The sequence below is a fragment of the Cygnus atratus genome, chromosome 1 (assembly GCF_013377495.2).
Source record: "Cygnus atratus isolate AKBS03 ecotype Queensland, Australia chromosome 1, CAtr_DNAZoo_HiC_assembly, whole genome shotgun sequence".
In the NCBI taxonomy this organism is placed as follows: Eukaryota; Metazoa; Chordata; class Aves; order Anseriformes; family Anatidae; genus Cygnus; species Cygnus atratus.
In genome coordinates, this window is record NC_066362.1 from 181,880,290 (window position 1) to 181,901,123 (window position 20,834).

At 43.9% G+C, this 20,834-nt stretch overlaps 1 protein-coding gene across 1 annotated transcript in view; it reads left to right on the forward strand.

Annotated features, from left to right (window-relative positions):
* LHFPL6 (LHFPL tetraspan subfamily member 6) overlaps window positions 1-20,834 on the forward strand; it is a 139,427-nt gene that overhangs the window by 111,500 nt on the left and 7,093 nt on the right. The window contains exon 3 of the mRNA XM_035542456.1: window positions 12,593-12,691. Within this exon, the coding sequence (XP_035398349.1) occupies window positions 12,593-12,691 (99 nt within the window). The remainder of the gene's footprint in view (window positions 1-12,592; window positions 12,692-20,834) is intronic.

Here is a 20,834-nt window from a genome sequence, read left to right on the forward strand (position 1 = left end):
GTTGTGTTTTCAATTTGTTTTTAAAAAATAAAAAAATATCCCTTCCTTGGGTATGTCATATGGAGCAAACTTTAGAGCATGTAAAAATCGTGGGGAAAAAAAAATTGACAGTATGCAAAGGGCATTTTGCGTGCTACACAGTTCCCATTGGAGGTGTGATGAACCTCGTCATTCCTCTTAGTGAAAACAAAGTAGTTGAGAATGGGGCTATAGTTGTTTTCAGTTTAACTGGGGAAGCCACAGGAATGACTCATTTCACATGAAGTCTGTTACGGCTTAGACTGGACTCTGTTTATTTTAATTTTACACGATAATTTCAGCACAAAGGCAAATTGCACTGAGTACACCTCTGTTCATGCATACATTAATTCATGTGCTTAACTGCATGCTCTGCATGTAGCCTCATGGATGTGGAAGGTATTTTAAAAAGCTGTTAAAAAGTGTTGCAGCTACAGTAGCAAATAGTAAATTAAACTGCCCTCTCCTTCACCAATTTTCAGGTATTTCATAACACTTCAGATGTCTATGACATCCATCAGAGAGCTCTACACTGTAGAGATATGTGTTTGATGACCATGAGCCTGTGTATCAACTAAGCTGGTGTGTACGTTTTAGCAGAGTAGAGGGAGGCTAAGGCCTGTGAATCACCACTGAAAATAGTGGAAAGGGAAAAGTGAGTGTCAGCTGTGTTTGCCAGTGACTTTTACAGCATTATAGTAGTTTATCTTACTAATTATCTTTTATAGAAAAGTGTCCTCTAGACTGATGGGGAGCAGACCTGGTATGTAGCATTCCCCTACTGGATATATGCTTTGCATCGGTTCCAGTTCCCCTCTCATTCTGGTGATCTGCCACCAAAGTGAAGTAATTGTCTGGACAGCTTTGTTGCGTTATCCAGCATCTACAAACTATTCTTCTTCACAGATTACTAATCTAATAAACATGGAAAAGCAATTCTGTGGGATATAATCCATGTCTGATTATTTCCAAATGCTGGGATAAGCTAGAGGCGACATCACTGAAGGGGTGCTCAGGAGAGTTGGGCTGAATTTCTGCTGCAGACTTTTCCTTGTGCTTACAAACAATCTCAGTCTGCTTAGTTTGTTTTGAAAAGATGTGGCAATGCCTGCCCATTTATCTTTTTTGTCAACCTAGGCATATTCACTGACATGGAATATCTTTCCTTATTTCTCTCCTCATGGTCCTCCATGAGATCGGTTCACGTACTGGGAAATCCTTAGAGCCTGGCACTTCTGCAAAGCTTCTGGCTGGTTTTATCCAGCGACCAGGTGCTATCAAAATTCATATTAATGAAAAAGAATATCCCCTTCACTACTATGGCTACATGGAGAATTATGTAGTTTGAGAAGATAATTATTAAATTACTCTTTATTAATTACAGTAGGCATCCTTGTGTTTCTAATGGAGTGATTTCTATTGAAATACACTATGTCGTATGCCATATGCTGCTTTAGACTCTTTGAACTGTCAAGCATTTGATTCTGAGCCACAAAATGATGGGGTGAGCATACAGATGGGTTGTCACATAAAGAAGTCTGATGGCATGTGATAACTCTCAGGCATTTTTTTTCTTCCATAAAGCTCATAATGTACAAGCAGTGATCATGGTTTGCCAAACAAAATGAGCTGACAGTCAAGGGAATTCTTCAGGCATTTCAGTTCCACTTTGCAGCTTCACTCTGCCTTTAGCAGGACCAGGTCACACCCTTTCCAGAACAAGAGGTGTCAATCTTTTTTTTTTTTTTTTTTTTTTTTTTCATAGATGACTCTGTGGGGAACTATGCAGAGACTCGCCAAAGCCAGTCCTGAGTGGTCTAGCTTGGTGGTGGCAACTGAGACAGGTCAGGGTCATTTTGAAGCAGCAACTTGTTTCCATAGAAATAATTTTAGGATATAGCATACAGGTTTGCACTTGGGAACACGGCAGTTTTTCCTTTAATCGTCTGTTCTCCCCTAACATTCAGGTCATTTCCCGTAAAGGAAGGCAGGGTTCGTGACAGGAATTGAGGCATTTGCATCTTCAGGGCAGAATGAGGGCAGAAAGATAGAAGATAAGGCTCAAAATAAAGTGTAGGTAACTTTGGGCATGATTTAATTACAGATTCATACAGGTTTTTTTGAAGGTGTTTACAATACAGATATTTTCCCTTGAAGTAGGTTTCTAAGTTTACATTAAGATCAATAGATATCTAGGGTGAAACTCATTAGCCTAAATCTAGATGCTTTGTGCTCTTAGAGATACCCTAGGGTCTGCAAGACCTCTCTGCATGGGCTGGCAGGTATGTGAGAGGACTTTGGGGAGACTTGTGTTTCTCCAGGCAGGCAGCTGGAGGCCAAGTGAGATCCTGAACAGTGCTGGAACTGGTGAAAGGTGCTGTGTTTGGGCAGCCAAATCCCACTCTGAGTCAGTACTGCTGGTGGAGCACAATTCAGTGGCTGACCTAGGTGTCTACTCCCATTCGAGATGCCCTTGGCTATCCTACCTCCATCTGCCAGTCCAGGTGGGTCTGGCTTTCCCGACTGGCTCCGTGTCATGTTTTTCAGTCCCATGTGAATATCTTTGCTGGTTTAGAGTTAGGCAGACTTCGATGTGTCCTAAACATAGAGTTATCTGTATGTATTCTTTAGGATGAGAAATATAACTTGTCAGACTCCATTGCTTATACTAACAAGGGTCCAAATTAATTTTTCTGCTCAGAGGCATCTTCATAGATTTCCTGTGCCCTGTGACATATAAGGCATTTTGAAAGGAAAACCTCTTTTGGAGCAAGAGCTAGTTTTCCAGGTAGGATACCACACTCAAATGCCAGTAGTCCTATACAAACACTTGACTTGAGCCCCCACTGCCTCAAGCTGAGGTGCCTGAACGATGGAAAAACAGATTCCTAAAGTCTTACAGGTTGAAAGGCACATCAGGAGGTCTTATCACTGGAGGTCTTTAAAAGACGTTTGGATGTAGAGCTTAGTGACATGGTTTAGTGGAGGACTTGTAAGTGTTAGGTCAGAGGTTGGACTCGGTGATCTTGGAGGTCTCTTCCAACCTAGATGATTCTGTGATTCTGTGAAAGCAAATTATAATCCAACCTGCTGCTTAAAGCAGGACCAATCCTGAATCATGACCACAATAATCACTTTCACACCCCCAGGTGTTCACTTTGACAAAAGCAGCCAAGTCTGGGTTTATCCAAACTGCTTCATGCTGTGCCTCGTGGCTACACACTGTAGGGTTCAGTCTTAATACTCCTCCACTTACCTCATCCACGGGGACACAACCAGCACACATTGCATGAAGCCCAAAGGAGAAAACCTCGTGATGCCAAAATCTCTTATATCCAATGGCCCACACCCAGCACTCATTAGCCGGGAGAAATAGCCATGGACAATAGCCATGGACAATAGCCAAGGACATCCTAGTTGGTACCAAACACTTGTATCTTCATTGTCTGAGAGAATGGAAATATAAGAAGGACTGTGTGATCTGATGGTAAGGGACTCAGCCTGTAGTCCCTGCTTTGGTGAATATTCATTCTCTAATCGATTGGTGTGATCTCTAGATAGCCTCCACTGTGAGTCTGGGGTCTTCCTTAGCCTCCCTTAACCATAAACAATAAGATATAAATTGTACAAGCAGGTGCCTGTCTTCTTGGATCTCTCTAAATCCCTCTGCATGTGAATGGTGCTGTATAATAAATAGTAATAAAGGGGTTTTCAGTGAAACATCTAGCAGACATTGTAATTCAACTCGTTCTCAAAAATCATATTACTCCTCCTACTGCATACATACAATAAGATTAAACTTTTGCATATTCTATTATCTAGTGCCAACCCGTGTAGGCTTTGGGATATGAGTCCTGCTGCTTTATAAAATCCAGCTACAAGTTCTTCCAGGGGTGATTTTCAGTGGTTGGAAGTGGTGGGAGCTGCAGCCTCCTGGATTTCCCTGTGCCAGCACTGATTTTGAATGGCTTTGAAAGTGGAGCTGGATCTTTCCTTTCCATGGCAGCAGCTGTCACAGTGCTGCCACTTGTGCTTTTATCAAATGGCTCTTACTAATTCACTTCTGTTTATTAGCAGATCTGTGATTTCTCTACTCTTCCCACTTCTCCATTTCTTTTGGCTTATTCCTGTCCCTGACTCTCACTTTCTGAAATCTTCAGCATTGTTTTAAATAAATGAAGGGACAAATAAAGCAGACATGGCCATTACTCTGCTACCTGGTGGGTAGCAGCACAGCATCGCTGGGTGAGGCTTTCCCCCTCCAAGCCTGAAGCACCTCTAGTAACGAGCCCACCACCTTTGATCAGGTAGGTGGTGCCACTAGTTAGCACCACAGCTCCTTGCTGTGCCGTGTGATGGCAGCTGGCAGGCAGCTGCAACACCTGTTGTAGGACTCTGTTCTATGGGATTTCTGTTGTTCTTATGTTTCGTCGTGTTTTGCACTCAGAGAAGTGACTCCCTTGTTGAGGTTATTCTCATATTATGCAGTTGTACCTCTCTCAACATACGCACTTTCCATTCAGCCTCAAGGAACCGGTTAAATGCCCTATGTTCAGTGACTACTGATTTGGCAGAGAACTGCTGCCCAAAGTTTAGATCTCAGGCTTAAACATGCTAAAAGCCCAGGTCAAGTGCATGCCTGAATTTCCTGGAGAACATATACTGAGCAGTAGTGGAAGGGACTGATATAATTACTTTTGTCTAATGGGGCAACAGAAAAACAAAAGGACAGAGGGATGATGTCAAGAGATGCAGTAGAGTGTGACCTTGAAGAGGGAAAATGAAGTATTTCACATCATGGTTTTTATCCAATCCCTTTCAAACCCCATTGTTTATTGGCTAAAGTACATCTCAAAGCAGCAGATAATCTTCATGTGCCAGCTCAATTTTACTTTTACACTGCAGGCTCACTTGTACAGCAGGTAAATGGTGAGAAGAGTTTTTAAATCATAAGAACCAGAGAGTCAAAGTCTGTGCCTCATCTAAAAATTGGTTTTGTTTTGCTTGTAGATATTACTATACCTTCAAGTGACAGATGGGAGTGTGAAAACTTTCTATCATCCTTGAAGATTCAGACCAGCTTAATAGAGAAAAGATGTGAAAGGAAAAATCATCATTAAAATGGTCTTGAAAGGGTTGACTTCCAAATTATTGTCTGTCAGCTTCTCCAGATGGCTTGAATATCTGTCAGATATGAGCGGCATTCATTAGAGATGCCTAGGGAAAAAAAAAAAAAAAAAAAAAATCCAAGGTTTCTTTTTGGTCAGAGAAAGGGGAGAAAGTAGAAGAGAAGAGGAAAGAAAGGAGGAACATATCTTAAAGATTTTTTTTCCCACTAGAAAGGAACTGCACAACAGGCAGCATTCAGTTCTGTTGTTATTTTCTCTCAGCAGTGCATGGATCAAGCTTGATCCATTCCTTTTTTTTGTTGTTTGTTTCTAGGTGCAAATTCAGTGTGTTTTCCCAGTGGCCCTGGGCTCCTTCCAGGTGCAGAAGGCTTCCCAGGAGGCCACAGCCAGGCAGACCGTCCCTGCCTGCTGCCCACAGAGGTCCTTCCTGGTACCTAGGCAGTCCCTCTGGCTATGTTGGCACGGTATAACTGTAGCTGGGATGTACAATGAGGAATACAGTTTCCAGTGTCCATCCGAAAAGCATTGTAGACACTTAAAAAGGCCAGAATAAAGGAAAACCATTATTGGTTCTGTTCCCATTTGAAAATGCATTTTCTAGCGGCAAGACTTTGAGGCTAAGTCCAATGCTAAGTGCCCCACTTACTGCCATCATGACCTCTCTTTATTGACCAAACTGATGGGTTTTCCCATCAGATTTGTCTGAATCATGCACTTAGGTTTATACTATTCAAGGGAGAAGGAAGGACACTGGGGAAGGTTTGGCTTTATTTTAACAGATTTTGGGGACACAATGATCAAATGGGCTGGCAACAAAACAGAAAAGAGCCATGAAACAATTGGGCACACTATGACTTCAAGAAGAGAGAGGAAGAGCTGAGCCTGTAAACCAAGACTTGCTAGCTATGGACTGTTATGAGAATTACAGACAATTATTTATGGTGTGATGCCTGCAAGGGTTATTGAAGCACATCGTTGGGTGGAGGCTCCTATTCAAGCCACAGAAGCAGGCTGAGGACTGCCCACCACAGGGAATTGCAACCTTCAGTTTTTGTGCATTGGCTTTTCCTGATCGCTGTTGGCCTTACTGAGCCCAGTGAAGTAGAAAAATCTGGTTATGTCTCTTGTTATATTAATCCTTCTCTACCTATTGTTTGAGAATTGCTGTTCCTGGGGTTATTAATAGTGGTTGATATTTACCTCTTGGAGGAAGCGGATTGCTACAATCCACAAATCACGCCTTTATCACTTCAAAGATGAAACCTCCATCTGTGCCAAACCACTAATATAATTACTGCCCCTTCCCTACCACCCCCTGCTCAGCACCATCAGCTGTGTGCAGAACCTGCTAGATGCAATTATTTTCAATCACACCTCCGGACAAACAAGATCATCTTTCAGATACTAAGTGTTGCTAAAGTACAACCGTGCATTACACCTGCAGCAAGAGTGACAGGGAGGGCAGTGGGGTGGATGAGGATCACTCTGGGTAGTTTATTACTGAGGTATCCCCTCCCCTGGTTTGTGGTGTCACAACCTGTAGGACCTGGGGATGCCGCAGCCGCAGGGAGTTGTGGTGTGCTGCTTGTATAAGGTCAGTGCAGTCAGCCAGGAGGGGTGGCAGGGCTTGTGCCGCTGCAGGTTCACAACAGCTGCCGTGGGGGTAACCACTGGCTCAGGGTTTTTGAAAGCAGGTCCAGTGTTTTGTGTTGAGAAGGTCTGGGCAGCTCTTCACCTAGCACATAGGCTGGTCTTAGCTTGCTTTTTGGAAGTATCCAACTCCCTGCATGGACTATAAAAAGAACCAAGTGGCTAGGTGGGACTCTTAAACATTGAAGCCAAGCTCTTAATTCCAGCTTTGCGTAGCCAAAGTTGGCTGTGTTTAAGTCATGACGCTTGCAACAACAGTGTTTCATGGCTCCTCAGGCTCAGCACAGGGCAAGAAGCCCTTTTCAATGCTGAATGCAGAACTGCTCCAGAAGAGGTGGTCTGGGACAGTGCCCACACCTCCCATGGCACATGGTGCAGCATCCCAAACAGCAGCCATGTGCCACCAGCACCTCTGCTGCCCACTGGCCCCATCCCAGCAATCAGCACCTCAAAGCTGCCACCCCTTTCTGAAGCAGCCATGTAGGAACCTGCACATTTCCTTACCCTTTCTATTTCTTTTAATGACTGAAGCGGATAATGGAAGATGACAGATGATGGTAATTACAGCACTGTGGTTTTTTTTTTCCCTTTCTCAAGGAATGTTATAGGCATCCTAAGCATTTTAAGCAGCTGTAAAGATGGGTGTGGTGCCCTGGGTAGAATAGCTAGCTACATACATTAACTGTAGGGCAGGCCGGGATGTGACTCTTGAGCTAAACCAGCCACCTCTCTCTACTGAAGCAGCAAAATGAGCTTAAGGTTTTCTGTTGGGTCTGTGACCTTTGTATTTAACTTACTTAAATGAAGGCTTCAGCTGTTCCATGGAATCTACGTTCTCTGTGATTAAACAGACAGGATGAGAGCACATGTATGAATTGTTAGAGATAATAGTGTGCAGTCTTTTTGCTTTCCCAGGGTCTGGATCCACACACTGAGTTGCTTACAAGCACGAGTAGATTGACTGGGGGGGGAGGAGGGGGCTGAGGGCTTTTGTCCAAGTCCTGTTAACATCATGGGCTTTGAGGCACACCTCACACTTACTGCACAAAATAAGGGAGCTGAAGTGCCAGTTCCCAACTTTGCTGCCCATGCAGACTGTGGTGGTACTAGCCCTGTTGCAGTCATGCAGAATCCTGCTGAAAGCAGCGGGACAGATCCTGCACCATCACACACAATCATGCATATATACGTGCCACAGGGTAGAAGGCAAAACTTGTGAAATTTTAAAGTCTGATGACTATTGGGCTCTAAGTCTTAGTGGAAATGCACTGAAGGTAGGTCCATGAGCTTGGCCCTCACCCTTTCTATGAGAAGAACCAGGAACACAACTGCTTTGTCAATAGACTTAAATCCATACCAGCCTATCTGTGCCACTGCAGGAAATGTTTGAAGGTGAATCATCAAAACCAACTGAAAAACAGATCAAAAGAGATGTCAAAATGACAGCTTTAGGAATTGTGACCACTGGGTACCTCTGGCCAGTAGGTGCAAGCCTTTTTGCCCGATGGCGATGTGGCACTGTGCTCCTGGCAGCCCCCTTGCTCTCTGGCAGTTTTTGTGGTTGCTAAATGGAGCGTGTGTTTGCCCATGGCTTTCTACCTTGACCTTAGCATGTAAGCATGCTGCCCCTTGCACCTGGGGACCACACCACAAGCTTGGCGCCCAAGCAATGCTAGTCCTACTTGGACCTTACAGTCTCTTGGGACGGTGTTAACTGCTCTGCTCCTGCTGTCCTTGGTCAGTCAGAAATGGGTTCTTGGTAGAGGGGTCCGTGGTGACACCAGCATTGTGCTCCATGAAAGAAACTTCAGCCAAATTGCGTACTCAACTGGAAAAGCAGTTGTCCCCGTTACAGGGAGTTTTTCTGACATAGCACGCTATTTTGTCTGTATTGGGTTTATTCGTTCCTGGGAGGCACAGGTAGTGGTGAGGCAGTGGGTTATTAGACAGTAATTACTCTGGTTATTAAACAGTATGGGCTGGCTTTGAGGATAATTACCCACATGGGAATGAAGTTGCTTCTTTGGAGCAACTTAACATTATAGTATATTGGACTACTAATGTATTTTTAACTGTATCTCTGGGGTTTTAGTACAAAAAAGGTCCTGATTCTATTCTCCTAGTACATTCTCAACCATCCCCTAATTTAATTTCTCAAGATTTAAATGACTTGATCAGAGAACAGGGCTAGAAATTATGTCTGTGCCTAAACAAAGCTTACATTCGAGGCTGTTACTCTGTAGAGTATATAAGAGTTTCCTGGTTATGTGAAAGAAACAAGGAAATCTAGGATTATTTCTAATAGTAATTATTTTTATCAATCAGTAATAATTGCATTTTAGACCAAAGTAGAGGCTAGATTTTAATTCAAGTCCAGACACTCTCATATGAGGTACTTTAAGAACCCATAGGTTTTAAAAGTGGCAAAGCCTGACCCCCAAAATTTGTTTTGACTGAAACAGGACTTTGAGTTTACAAAGATGTACATACAGAAAAGGGAGAGAGGTTATGAAACGGGGGTGAAGAGGCCTGGCTGAGGTCTGGTAGCCAAGGCCTGCAGCCTCTGTATCTAATGTAGCATTGGGGGCAGACGGAGTGAATCGGTACGAGGTGTTTGGAAGAGGATGTGCTCTGGAGGGTGGCAGAGGAAAGTGTTGTGAATGATATTCGTGGGAAAATAAATAAACAAGTAAAATAAAAAAACAACCAACAAGCAACAACCTATTGCTGCAACAAAACTCAAAGGGAGCTGAAAACAAACAGCCCCCTGTGAATGCAGGGCGCACCAGAGGCTCTTGCCACCTGAGGAGAGTAATTGGCAAGTGCTGAGCAAGAGTTTGTTCTGGGTTTGGAGGGGCAGCATTGTCATGCTAATAGTCCTTTCACTTGCCTGCAGTGCTGCTGTTGTGCTCTCCTGGAAGGGCGGTGCAGAAGGCTTTCCCAGGACCTATTTGTGCAGAAGGGCTGGCTGCTGCTCCGGCTGCTCTCCTTCGGCCTGCCCTCCTACCCCTGCACACACCTCCCTGCCCCTCTCAATGCAGCCCTTCAAGCATTTGTGAGGGCTGGGGCCCAAGCTGATTGAAACCAGACAACAGGGCTGGCCAAGGCTCCATCACCCTGTGAGACTGTCTCTGGTGCCTGGGTGCTTATCGTCCCTTCCCCAGCCTTTCTTATCATCAATGGTGAAGTTTCTCCTTGCCCCACAGTGTCCTGCCCCACCCCATGCTCTGATTGTTTCACAGTGCCCTTCTTGCTTTAACAGTTCATGTGAGAATTTTTTGCAAGAATCTTAAGCAGTCGTTGACAAATATAGACTGAGTTTTGGCTGAAGTTCTCTTGTCTGAGAAACATCCTTTCAGAGAATTTAAGTGTAAGGCACTCTCGTTTACATGGATCCTACCAGCTGCTGTCAGCTCTGCAGCCCTGGGGAAAAAAAATCAGATGATACCGTGAATGCTGCTAGTGAGGACATTAAAAGCAACCATATCCAGGTCAGGTGAAGTTCTGAAAATGCCTAGCATTCATGTGCCCTTAATTGCTTTTCTGCCTTTACAGCTGTGGGTCACTGTAACATCTGTGAGGGGCCTGCCTCCAGAATTTCTTTTCTATTATGTCACGTAGATATGGAGAGAGGAGCAGGCGGAGTCTGCTCAGTGAGGAAAGGAAGGAGTAGACTTGAGTAGCAGGAAGAAATTTGAATTTACTGGGGGAAGTTCTAATATTGGGCCTAGCCAGGGACAGGTAGGCCTGGAGGAGCTGCTGAGTTCCTCTGCTAACAGCTAAGATGCTAAGAACATCAAACATCAGGAGAAACATGGGATAGGGCTTCTTTATGTCTTTAAGTGAGTCAAGAAAATAATAACATGATTTCTATATCTTACTGGAGCATCAGCAAGATGAAAAGCATAGATATCGTGAGGATAGAGACTGTAGAAATGTACAGATACGTCCAGGCCCTGAGTCAGAATCACACGCAGGACTCCTGTGAGACTGGTGTGACATCCCCAGTGCCTCTGTCACCACATCCAGGGCTTTACTGCACTAGGAGCATACCACCAGAAGAGCTCTGCCAGGGAGCACATTGTCTTTATTCCGATTGTCAAGAGAGGAAAAGTGAGGTGGTGTGACAAAGGACTTGCACAAAGCCAGACAGCTGTGGTTGTAGGGCTTGAAACCCTGTCCCAGTCTACCTAACAGGTAAAAGGCACCACTGATAACCCATGCTGCAAACTTTCTGAGGAAATGTCTCCTTCTTCATCCTGCAAAGTATGAGGTGCACCCAGGCTGTTATCTACATAGTGACTCACTTCCAGTCGTATAAATAAGATCTGACACAAAGGAGGTAAAATTAAATGATTTAGCACACATTCAACTATTCTCTTTAGGCTGTCCTTGTTAAAAAAAAAAAAAAAATAACAGAAAGATCTTTGCCAGCTACACCTGCTTTTTGGCTGCTGCTGCAGTGACAGCTGAGAATGCAATATCATAAAAATGCCACTTCTACAAAATAATCATGTCCCGTTGGGTGATTCCCAGCAAGATCTTGTGAAGGAAAAGACTTAGCTGAAGCACATCTGTTCTGGACAGGATGAGGACTGGCAAAAGCAAAGCATGCTGCGAATGTTAAGCCGAGCACAATAACAGGTAGAATGGCTCAAGAGCTCGGTTGTTTTGCTGAAATGATGTGAGAAAACTTTGTGCAGCATGTACCTGTGGTATGAATTGATCAGGTGACATGAAATGACTCTTCCTTGACTTTTGAAGGGGTGAAAAACAAAGGAAAACAATGAGGGATTAGCACAACTGTCAGTTCACTTTCTCCTGTTAGAACCACAATAAACTCTGGTTGATTGTTGTTTTATTAATCAGAAGCAATCAGCTTGTAATTGCTGTGATTAACACAGCTTCTGTTTAACCCCGTGTTGAGTTTTCCAAGCAGTGTATGCAACAGTTCTGCAGAGATGAGGGGAGTTTAAAAGCTCTCAGACAGAAGCTGAGGTTGATATCTGTCCTGGTTTCAGTTAGGGCAGAGTTAATTTTCCTCCTAGTAGCTGGCAGGGTGCTATGTTTTGGATTAGAATGAGAAGAGCGCTGATAACATGCTGATGTTTTAATTGTTGTAGAGCAGTGCTTACACCAAGCCAAGGACTTTTCAGCCTCTCTCTGTCCTGCTAGCGAGCAGGCTAGGGATGCAGCAGGAGCTGGGAGGGGACAGACCCAGGACAGCTGACCCAAACTGGCTAAAGGGGTATTCCATACCATCTGACGTCATGCTGAACAATATATAGGGGTGGCTAGCCGGGGTTGGGGTGGGAGGCTGGCTGCTTGGGGATAGGCTGGGCATCGGTCAACGGGTGGTGAGCAATTACATTGTGCATCACTTATTTCGTACACATTATTACTATTAATATTATTATTATTAGTAGTAGTAGTATTGTTATTCTTTTCCCTGTCTTAATAAACTGTCTTTATCTCAACTCACAGACTTCACTTTCCCGTTTCTCTCCCCCATCCCGGAGAGGGAGGGGGGAGGGTGAGCGAACGGCTGTGTGGTGTTTGGCTGCCAGCCGGGCTAAACCACAACAGCATCTGATGCTGAATCGCCAAGGCTGCCTCCAGCACACCGACCAGCTGTAAAACCATGTAGCAGGTTAAAGCAGTACAAGTCCAAATGATTTCCTACTGTTCTCGGGACAAAAAGAGTGGTTTTTGTTTGTTTGTTTGTTTGTTTTGTTTCAAATCTGGGATTCTGAAGGGGCAGCTTGTGTAAACTTCTATTTTCTGTTCTCTCGTAGGTTTGTTGATTGGCTCTGGTTGTGCTCTCTATCCTCTTGGCTGGGACAGCGAAGAAGTCAGACAAACCTGTGGTAACCTTTCCAACCAGTTTGAATTGGGTAAGTCATCATCAGAGCATCTCAGGGACATTATGCTCTTCTGTTTGTTGTCCATGAAAGCAAAAGAGACGAGCGCAGGCTTGGAGGAGCAGCCCAGTTGTGTGCTGTAGGGTATTCATACTGCATGTGTCTGACGTGGTGCTAAGGCAGGGGACTTCAGGCTTTCTGGAAATATTTTCCAGCAAAATATTGTAAAATAAATGAAGAAATTTATATATGTATATTTACATTTAAGACATCAGATTTGATAGTCTTGTGATCAGTGAGTTAACATCTGTAGAGATCTGGACAGGGACAGATCAAAGACATCATGTCACGGGTTGGGGCAATTCACATTAAGAGCAGTTAGCTGTCTCTGCAGTCTGGCATGCATATGGCCTTCTAAACAAAGCTTAGGAATATGGTTTTGCTTACTCACAACCTCAAGAAGCTGGTAAATAACATTTGCTCCCTATGACAGCCTTTTCTGCAGCAAGCAACTGGTCTTACTGGTGATGTCTGCACTGAGCTAAATGAGAGCCAAGGATGCGGTGAAGCTGGGCTCACACCCACACAGCATGGGGTGAGGATCTTGTAGAGAGCTCATTGGGGTGATAGAAAACAGAGGCCAAGCGGGGAGCTAAGGAGCAAGCAATGTGAATGATCAGGATCTGATTGAATGAACATGCAAGTCCTTGTTTAGCGAGAAGGATGGATGCAGCTGCTGCTATCCTGCTCTGTAAGTACTCTCTGGTCCTGTGTCACTCGAGGAAGAAAGGGATCCGCAATCCTCCTGCAGGAGCAAGAGAAACTGATCATCCCAGCTCTTTACACACTGAGCTCCAGCTCCCAGGAAGGCATACACACATCTCTCCGTTTGAGACCCTGCAAGCTAAGCCTTGTGATTACTGTCAGAAACTCTTTCCATAGCTTTGTGTGGACAGCTCATGGAAGCCTGGCAGTAATCACAGTGCAAAGAACAATGGACAAAAATGGTCTCCTGGGGTTAAATGCAATCCTACTGCATTGTCTTTTTATTTTGTCCTGATATTTCTGTCAGGCTTCAGGAGCAAGGGTTTTTGTTTCTAACTCAGAGATGTTTCTTCTATTTGGTGGAACTAGATGATCTTCAAGGTCCCTTCCAACCCAAACAATTCTATGATTTTCAAATCAGTTGAGATCAAAAGGTAAAGGGTTGCACAAATAGCTTCAAATATATATAAATATATATATATACTTGGAAGAGATGCTCCAGGTCACCCTCCCTTACATTATTCCTGTGGTGTACTGAAGTGCATTTGCTCTGGCATGGGACCAGAAATTCTCATTACCAACAGCAACACCTATCTATACCACTGCCACTGATGATGTTACCAGCATCTCCTTAATGGTGTTGCTCAGGGGGTGTGTAATGTGCCCTAGTAGCTTTACCTTGTTATTCTGAACTTCAATATCCTTTTGAGCTATTAATATTTAATTTTGTTTTCAATGAAGTATGGAAAACTTGCTCCCATGACACTTGCTTTTGCCTCCTGATAACTTGCCCCTTCCCAGGCTTCACTCACCACTCTCCCCAGAGTGCAGAAAAGGGTTACCTTTCCAGGTTATTTCTCTGAAAACCCGTGAGAAGGTGGGTCTCACGCCAGTGTGAACTCCTTGAGGGCATTACTTAGGCAGCTACAAACTGTAACCCTAAACAGTTGTGCTCACAAAGCAGTCTCCGAGACCACCTTCAACACCTGCTTCTTGAGTAATTTGTTTGCCTAAATTGAGTCATTTTACCATTAAAGGCAGTGAAGAAACCCATGTGAAAGATTTCAGCTTTCCATCTAGGTACACATAAGGAACATGAGCAGGGAACATACTATATTAACTGTGAAGGTGTGTACTCCTGTTTTATTTCTGGACCTGTGTAGGGCATGTACTGTGCATGCCTAGACTTGGTGGCAATGCTGATCTGCAGGAATCGTATGTTAACACATTCATTAACAGATTATAATGAGAGCTGAAATCTGCTGCAGTGATTTTCACCAGGCAGCTCTGTCACTAAAACATTTCTTTTCCACATACACCAGCAGTGAATTTAAATGTGTGGCTTTGATTTTTTTAAGGTAATGTCAGTGCTTGGTTGATGCTGTGTTACCAAGGTCATTTGTGAAGAAGCGGTACTGTCCAAAGTCTGTTTAATAGCCATGCTGCTCATCTTGTTCGATAAATATCTTTTGGTTGATGATAACCCAAACCCTCTAGTCGTTTCTGCATCATTAGAGATTGGTTTACTCATTATAGCCTGCAGACCAAAAATGATGTTTCAAAGACTTAATCTCACCAACTCTCAAGACAAATTTTAGTAATTATTGCTTTCATTTGAATATCTAATCTGATTAAGCCACAATGATATGCTTTCTATTCCTGAGTCTGTGAAACAAGTTGCCTCAAGAACCACACATACACGCATTGCATTCAAAATCTTCCCTTAGGAAAGCTGAGCTGCTGTAAACCCTGGGCTGATTTGCTGATGGGGTAAATGGTGGCGATGGGAGTGCTGGTCCTGCTCCTCCTGCTGCCAGGGGTGCTAGAAAGGACGGCAACAGAAGCCTGATTTGGTGCATGTGGTTACTCTCAAAGCAGAGGAATGCTGAACATGAGACAGCTTCAGCCTCCTCTTCAAGGATGGCAGAGCAGCTGGTGCAGCACGGACGAGGTGGGCCTTGGAGAGCACGTGTGTTAGTAAAAATCAAAGCTTACCAGGGTTGACCACAGAGCCAGCAAAGGTAGGGCTTCAGCAGCTAGTAAGATTTTCTGGGGACCTGCAAAAGATAAGATGAAAAAAAAAGGTTGACATTGGATGTAGAAAAGAAAAACCAGGAGCTGCGTGTACATCACAGGAGAATGAGAAGGGCAGGAGGCAGGTGCAGAGGAGGGACTGCAAGGACTCAGTTGAGAAGCAGCTGAATTGTGCTATCTGAAATGTAATGCTAACCAGAAATATTCCAAAATTAGCAATTAAATGAAAATGGCTTTAACAAAACAAGACAAAAAAAAGTCTGTTATATGCTCATAACTAGATAGAAGAAATAAATAGCAATGCTAAGAACCCATAAAAAGCCTAATCCTTAGTGGGTGTGCTAGATAAGAAATGCTTCTCTGTGTCTTCAGGCACTCTGAAAAGGCATTAGACTAATAGGCTCTCCAAATAGTGCTGAAATAGCCCAGATTGTGAAGAGGGGACCCTTGTCCTCCGCCCCTATCAAACACACATTTCTGTGTAAATTCCAAAGCAATATTTAAAAAGGCTGCAGGAAAAATAACCATGCCTTTCATTTACATGTAAGTGGATTAGGTTATTCTCTTCTAGAAAACCTGAGCTGACATTGTGAAATGCCCAGAGGTTTGCTGCTCTCTTTAAAATTGGATATTTGTTTTTTTATTAAGTGAACTACGTCCAAATGGTTTACTTAAACATTTGTGTATTTAATTGGTCTGATTTTTTTTTTCAATCAAATGAAAGCATTTGTACAACTCGATCTCTACAAAGAGGACTCATTCTTCAGTTGAAGATACTGTGCCAAAGACAACCCCATGTGTTGATTAAATCACGTTCAATAGATGGGCTGTTTTGCTAATGAGGATGGGGAGTAACCTCTAAACAGACTGGTGCACCTGTAGAAGGACCTGCTGTCTGCTCATCTCAAGCAATCTGTTTTTGCCAACATGAAAAAACACAGTGAGAAATTAGGACTTTGACAAACGACCTCTGTCAAATTTTGTTGCAGCAGGGTTGAGGTCGTGTTGTTCGCGGGTCTCTGTTGTGCACCTCTGCTTGTGACTCCCAGCTCCCCAGCATTTGGTGGGACCTGTGTGGAGGCAGTGCTCCATACTGTGGCATCCCAGTTTGGATCCTGGGTGGAGCTGAGTTCCCACCAAACCATCAGACTATGAGCCAGAGAAGTCCTCTGGTGACGTTTTTCGAGTGGTAACTCCTAGAAGGAGGGCAATATTAGTAAATAGGGGTGAGAAGAAAGATGTTACTGTTTAAAACCAACCTAATTGTTTGGTCAGTGACTGAGTGAAAGTCCTTTGTCTAATTATTGTTACCTTAGGTAGAGCCTGGAGTTATAAACTACCAGTGCACATGCTAAGTGACTGCTTTTCTCTTCTACCAAACGTCTAAGGAAGGATTGCAATTGTAATCTCTTGTCACCGTGCAAACTGTTATTGTTATGCTGCATTATTTACACCCAAGAGTCACCTGTGAGCCCATGCAGGACATCACTGATGTGGCATGCCAGGCTCAGCGGTACAGAGCTGCTGACTGGGGGGTGTGCACAATCCTGTGGTCTGCAAAAGGAATTAGCAAGCAGTTTCCCCAAAACAACCATCTTTATAAGCATATCATATAGCACACATTCAATTTTGCCAAGCTCGAGGTACTAATACCTTGGTTTGTTTTCATTCCTAAGTGTACCACCTGAGAATAACAGCTGAAAAATTGTTTTGTTTTTTTTTGTTTTTTTGGTTTTCTTTGAGCAGGAAATTCATTAAAGTGAGGGGGCCTGCCTTAAAGTAAGGCTGCACCAGATATTTGCAAAGGAATGCATATTTTGCAAAACTTCAACTGTGTGAAGAAAACTTCTGAACTTGCACATTTTTTTAAAGGACAATGTGGGTGTATATGTGTGTTTACATTATAATTGGCTTTGAATGTCTAAACTCAATAAGACTTCATTTTAGGCCATCAATTTCCCTAGACGCATATGCAGAGGCTGCTCAGTTGTTGCATGCTTATCTCAGTTGTGATGGGTGTGGAGGCAGCTAAATCCCACAGGAAGTGTTGGAGAGGACAGGACATGTTCAGTTTAATTCACAAAATCAAGCCTTGGTTGGCATCTGGTAAAACAGCAACACAAGACCAACACCTAAATGCCTGAACAGCAAAATGCTTATCTAGAGTGAGATTCATTTGTCTAAACGTAGATGACTCATGCCATTTTAGGTGCCCTAGGAAATTTCATCTCACCTCCAGCTGCCACTCCCCTACCATCAGATGTATGAAATGATATTATGCACTTACCTTATTAACCTGAAAGAATGAAGACACTATATTTAAGATGAACTCCAATTTTAAAGTTTAACTACGTTGAAAAAGATTCTCTTCCTTTCAGGGGATACAGCATACTCAGGCAGCCAGGGCTCAGCCTGGGTGATTAGTGCTCCAGAATATTTTATGTCCTACTCCTTTTTGTGAGATATTACTTTTTTATGTTGTGTGTGTCCTGCCTCAGCCCTCTTTTTTTTTTTTTTTTTTTTTTTTTTTTTCCCCGCTGGGTGATCATTTGTGCTAAGGAGCATCCCACAGAAACAGCTTGGTGTGCATACCTACCTTTGGGGTCCATCTTTGAGTTTTGTGATGCTTTTCTTTGCTAATAAAGGCAGTGAAAATCGCAGATCTGGCAGCAAGGGCTTGCACGACTCAGGTGTGGCTGTAGGCACGCCATGCCCTGCCTACCCACCTGGGTGCTGCTGCCACAGCCTGCCTGAAAGGAATTCTGTGCTTGTTTGAGTTCATGCCATCCTTCCAAGGCTGGGAACATCCCCTTCCCTCTTTCTTCTGCAAGTCCTACTAGATCCTCTCCAGTTATTTCATGTTCTCCAGCTGTCATGCTCCGTTGCTGCCCATCACGCACAGGGACATCCTAGGCCTGGGGCAAGGCTGCAGCAGCAACCAAAGCAACCCAGGCAGATGGCTCCAAACACGCACCTTTGCTTGCCCTCCGTGGTGGTCTGTCTTTGAACTGCTATGAAAAGGCTCTCCTGGCCTGAGTGGCTGTCTGGAGAGTAAGCTAAAAAAGTTAAAAGGCTGGCTCCCATCTTGAACTAAACAAGAAGCTGAATTGTCCTCAAAAGTTCTCAGAAGCTTCTCAGTGCAGGCAGGGCTATTTGTTTCCAGAAAATGTTATTATTAAGGTTCTCGTTTGCCACTTATAGAGGCTTTGAAATATCTTAAACAGAACTGTTAACTTGATAATTGTTTTTTGCTATAGAAATATTTGAGTAAATGATCTTTAAAAGCAAACAGTGCAGTTACTAAAACAACAACATAAAAAAACCAACAACTCAGAAAGCAGTGAAATAAAAAAAAAAAAAAAGCTTTGTCAACTAGTTAATTGGCCTTAGGTGGCATCATTTCAGCATCTGGCTGAGTGTTGACATACCGTGCCAACACTATCAAGAAAAGTGTTTAGAGGGTATGACAATTTATTAGAATCTTATTAAAGGCAAGGGCTTCAAAGCTGTATTTTTATGAGCAGTCTGTCTGACAAAGCCAGGTTCTTTGTTCACAGATTCTCTGCAAACAACTCCGAGATTTTACCAGTTAAGTTTTTTGACTGTGGCTGAGTGCAGTTTTTGTAAGCTTGCCTAAGCTACAACTGCTGAGTTCTCAGATAAATGAATGAGTCAGCCTACGTGCTAGTAAAGAAAGTGTTTCATCAAGGAACTTTTCCTCTCTGGTGCTACCCAGCTATCTTCTATTCTTAATTCTTTGTAAGCCTCTCGTGATTATGTCAAGGTCCACATGTATTCTGTCTAACCTAAGGGCCTGAGTCAGACCATGCAGGGACCCTCTGGAGTCAATGGAGACAAGCAGGAACTTACAGGTGGGGACTCAGACCACCTGGGAGCAAGTACCTGCTGCTTCTTATTGCTTGAAAAGGGCAACCGAAGTAGTTATTTGGGATCCCTTCATAGTTAAAGGAATTTAAATATAGGTGCTGCCAGGGCAGGGTCCACCATATGTACCTTAGATGACTACCTTAAGATGAAATACATCACACTTTATAACTCCCCTTTGTCTCCTGAGGGAATCTGGAGAAGTGGTCCAGTGTGGATTTCTGCACTGTGGATGTCCAAAGAGAGTTGAAATTAATATAACTTCCTGCAGTAAGTGAGCTTACTGCTTACTCCTTCCAGTGAGCTAGGAGAGCTCCTCATTACCAGGACATGAGCTATTATTCTCTTGAGATTTTGAGCGTTGTAATTGTCACAAGGTCATAGAATCATAAAATGGCTCGGGTTGGAAGGGACCTTAAAGATCACCTGGTTCCAGCTCCCCTGCCATGGGCAGGGACATCTCCCACCAGAGCATGTTGCCCAAAGCCCCATCCAGCCTGGCCTTGAACACCTCCAGGGATGGGGCATCCACAGCTTCCCTGTGCAACCTGTGCCAGTGCCTCACCCTCTGAGTGAAGATTTTCCTCCTAACCTCTAATCTAAATCTCCCCTTTTGTAGTTTAAAGCCATTCCCCCTTGTCCTGTCATTGCCTGCCTGAGCAAAAAGTCGCTCTCCATCTTTTTGTAAGCCCCCTTTAAGTATTGAAAAGCTGCAATGAGGTCACCCCGGAACCTTTTCCAGGCTGAACAACCCCAGCTCTCTCAACCTTTCTTCATAGGAGAGGTGCTCCAGCCCTCTGAGCATCTTCGTGGCCCTCCTCTGGACCCGTTCTAACAGCCCCACATCCTTCTTGTGCTGGGGGTCCCAGACCTGGACGCAGATCTCCAAGTGGAGCCACACAAGGGCAGAGTAGAGGCTTTCCTGCCTCCATCCTGCACACCCGGACAGCATCCCTGTGCTCTTCCCAGGCCATGTGTCCCTGCTTTCACTGCCTGTGCATTTCCACGTTGTACCTCAGTCAGACCAGCAGGTCCTTGCTCAGCCGTGCTGGTTCTCTGCCCTCCGTGCCTGCTTTTTTACCCAGAGGGATGGACAGTTCTTGTGCTCTAAGGAAAACATCCTTAAAGAGTTGCCAGCTCAGTTCAGCTCCTTTGTCCCTGAGGACAGTGTTGCAGGGGATCTCATACACTAGGTCTTTAAAATAGCTTGAAGTTCGCTCTTCAGCGAAGCATTGAAGAGGTATTGGAGGAGGTATCGGTTCCTCTTCCATTGTTCCACCTTACATTCATGCAGCAAATTTGAGTTTTGATTAAACAAAATCATGCAATCCTCCAAAGAAAGGGAGATTTAGCCATGGGAGTGTCTGCAAACAGCAGAGCTGGAGAATTTCAAAGTTGTCATTTCCTTTGCCATTTTTACACTTCTGGACTTTATGAGACACCGTGCATTTAATTACATACCAAAATGCCCATGCAACTGACTTGACCAATT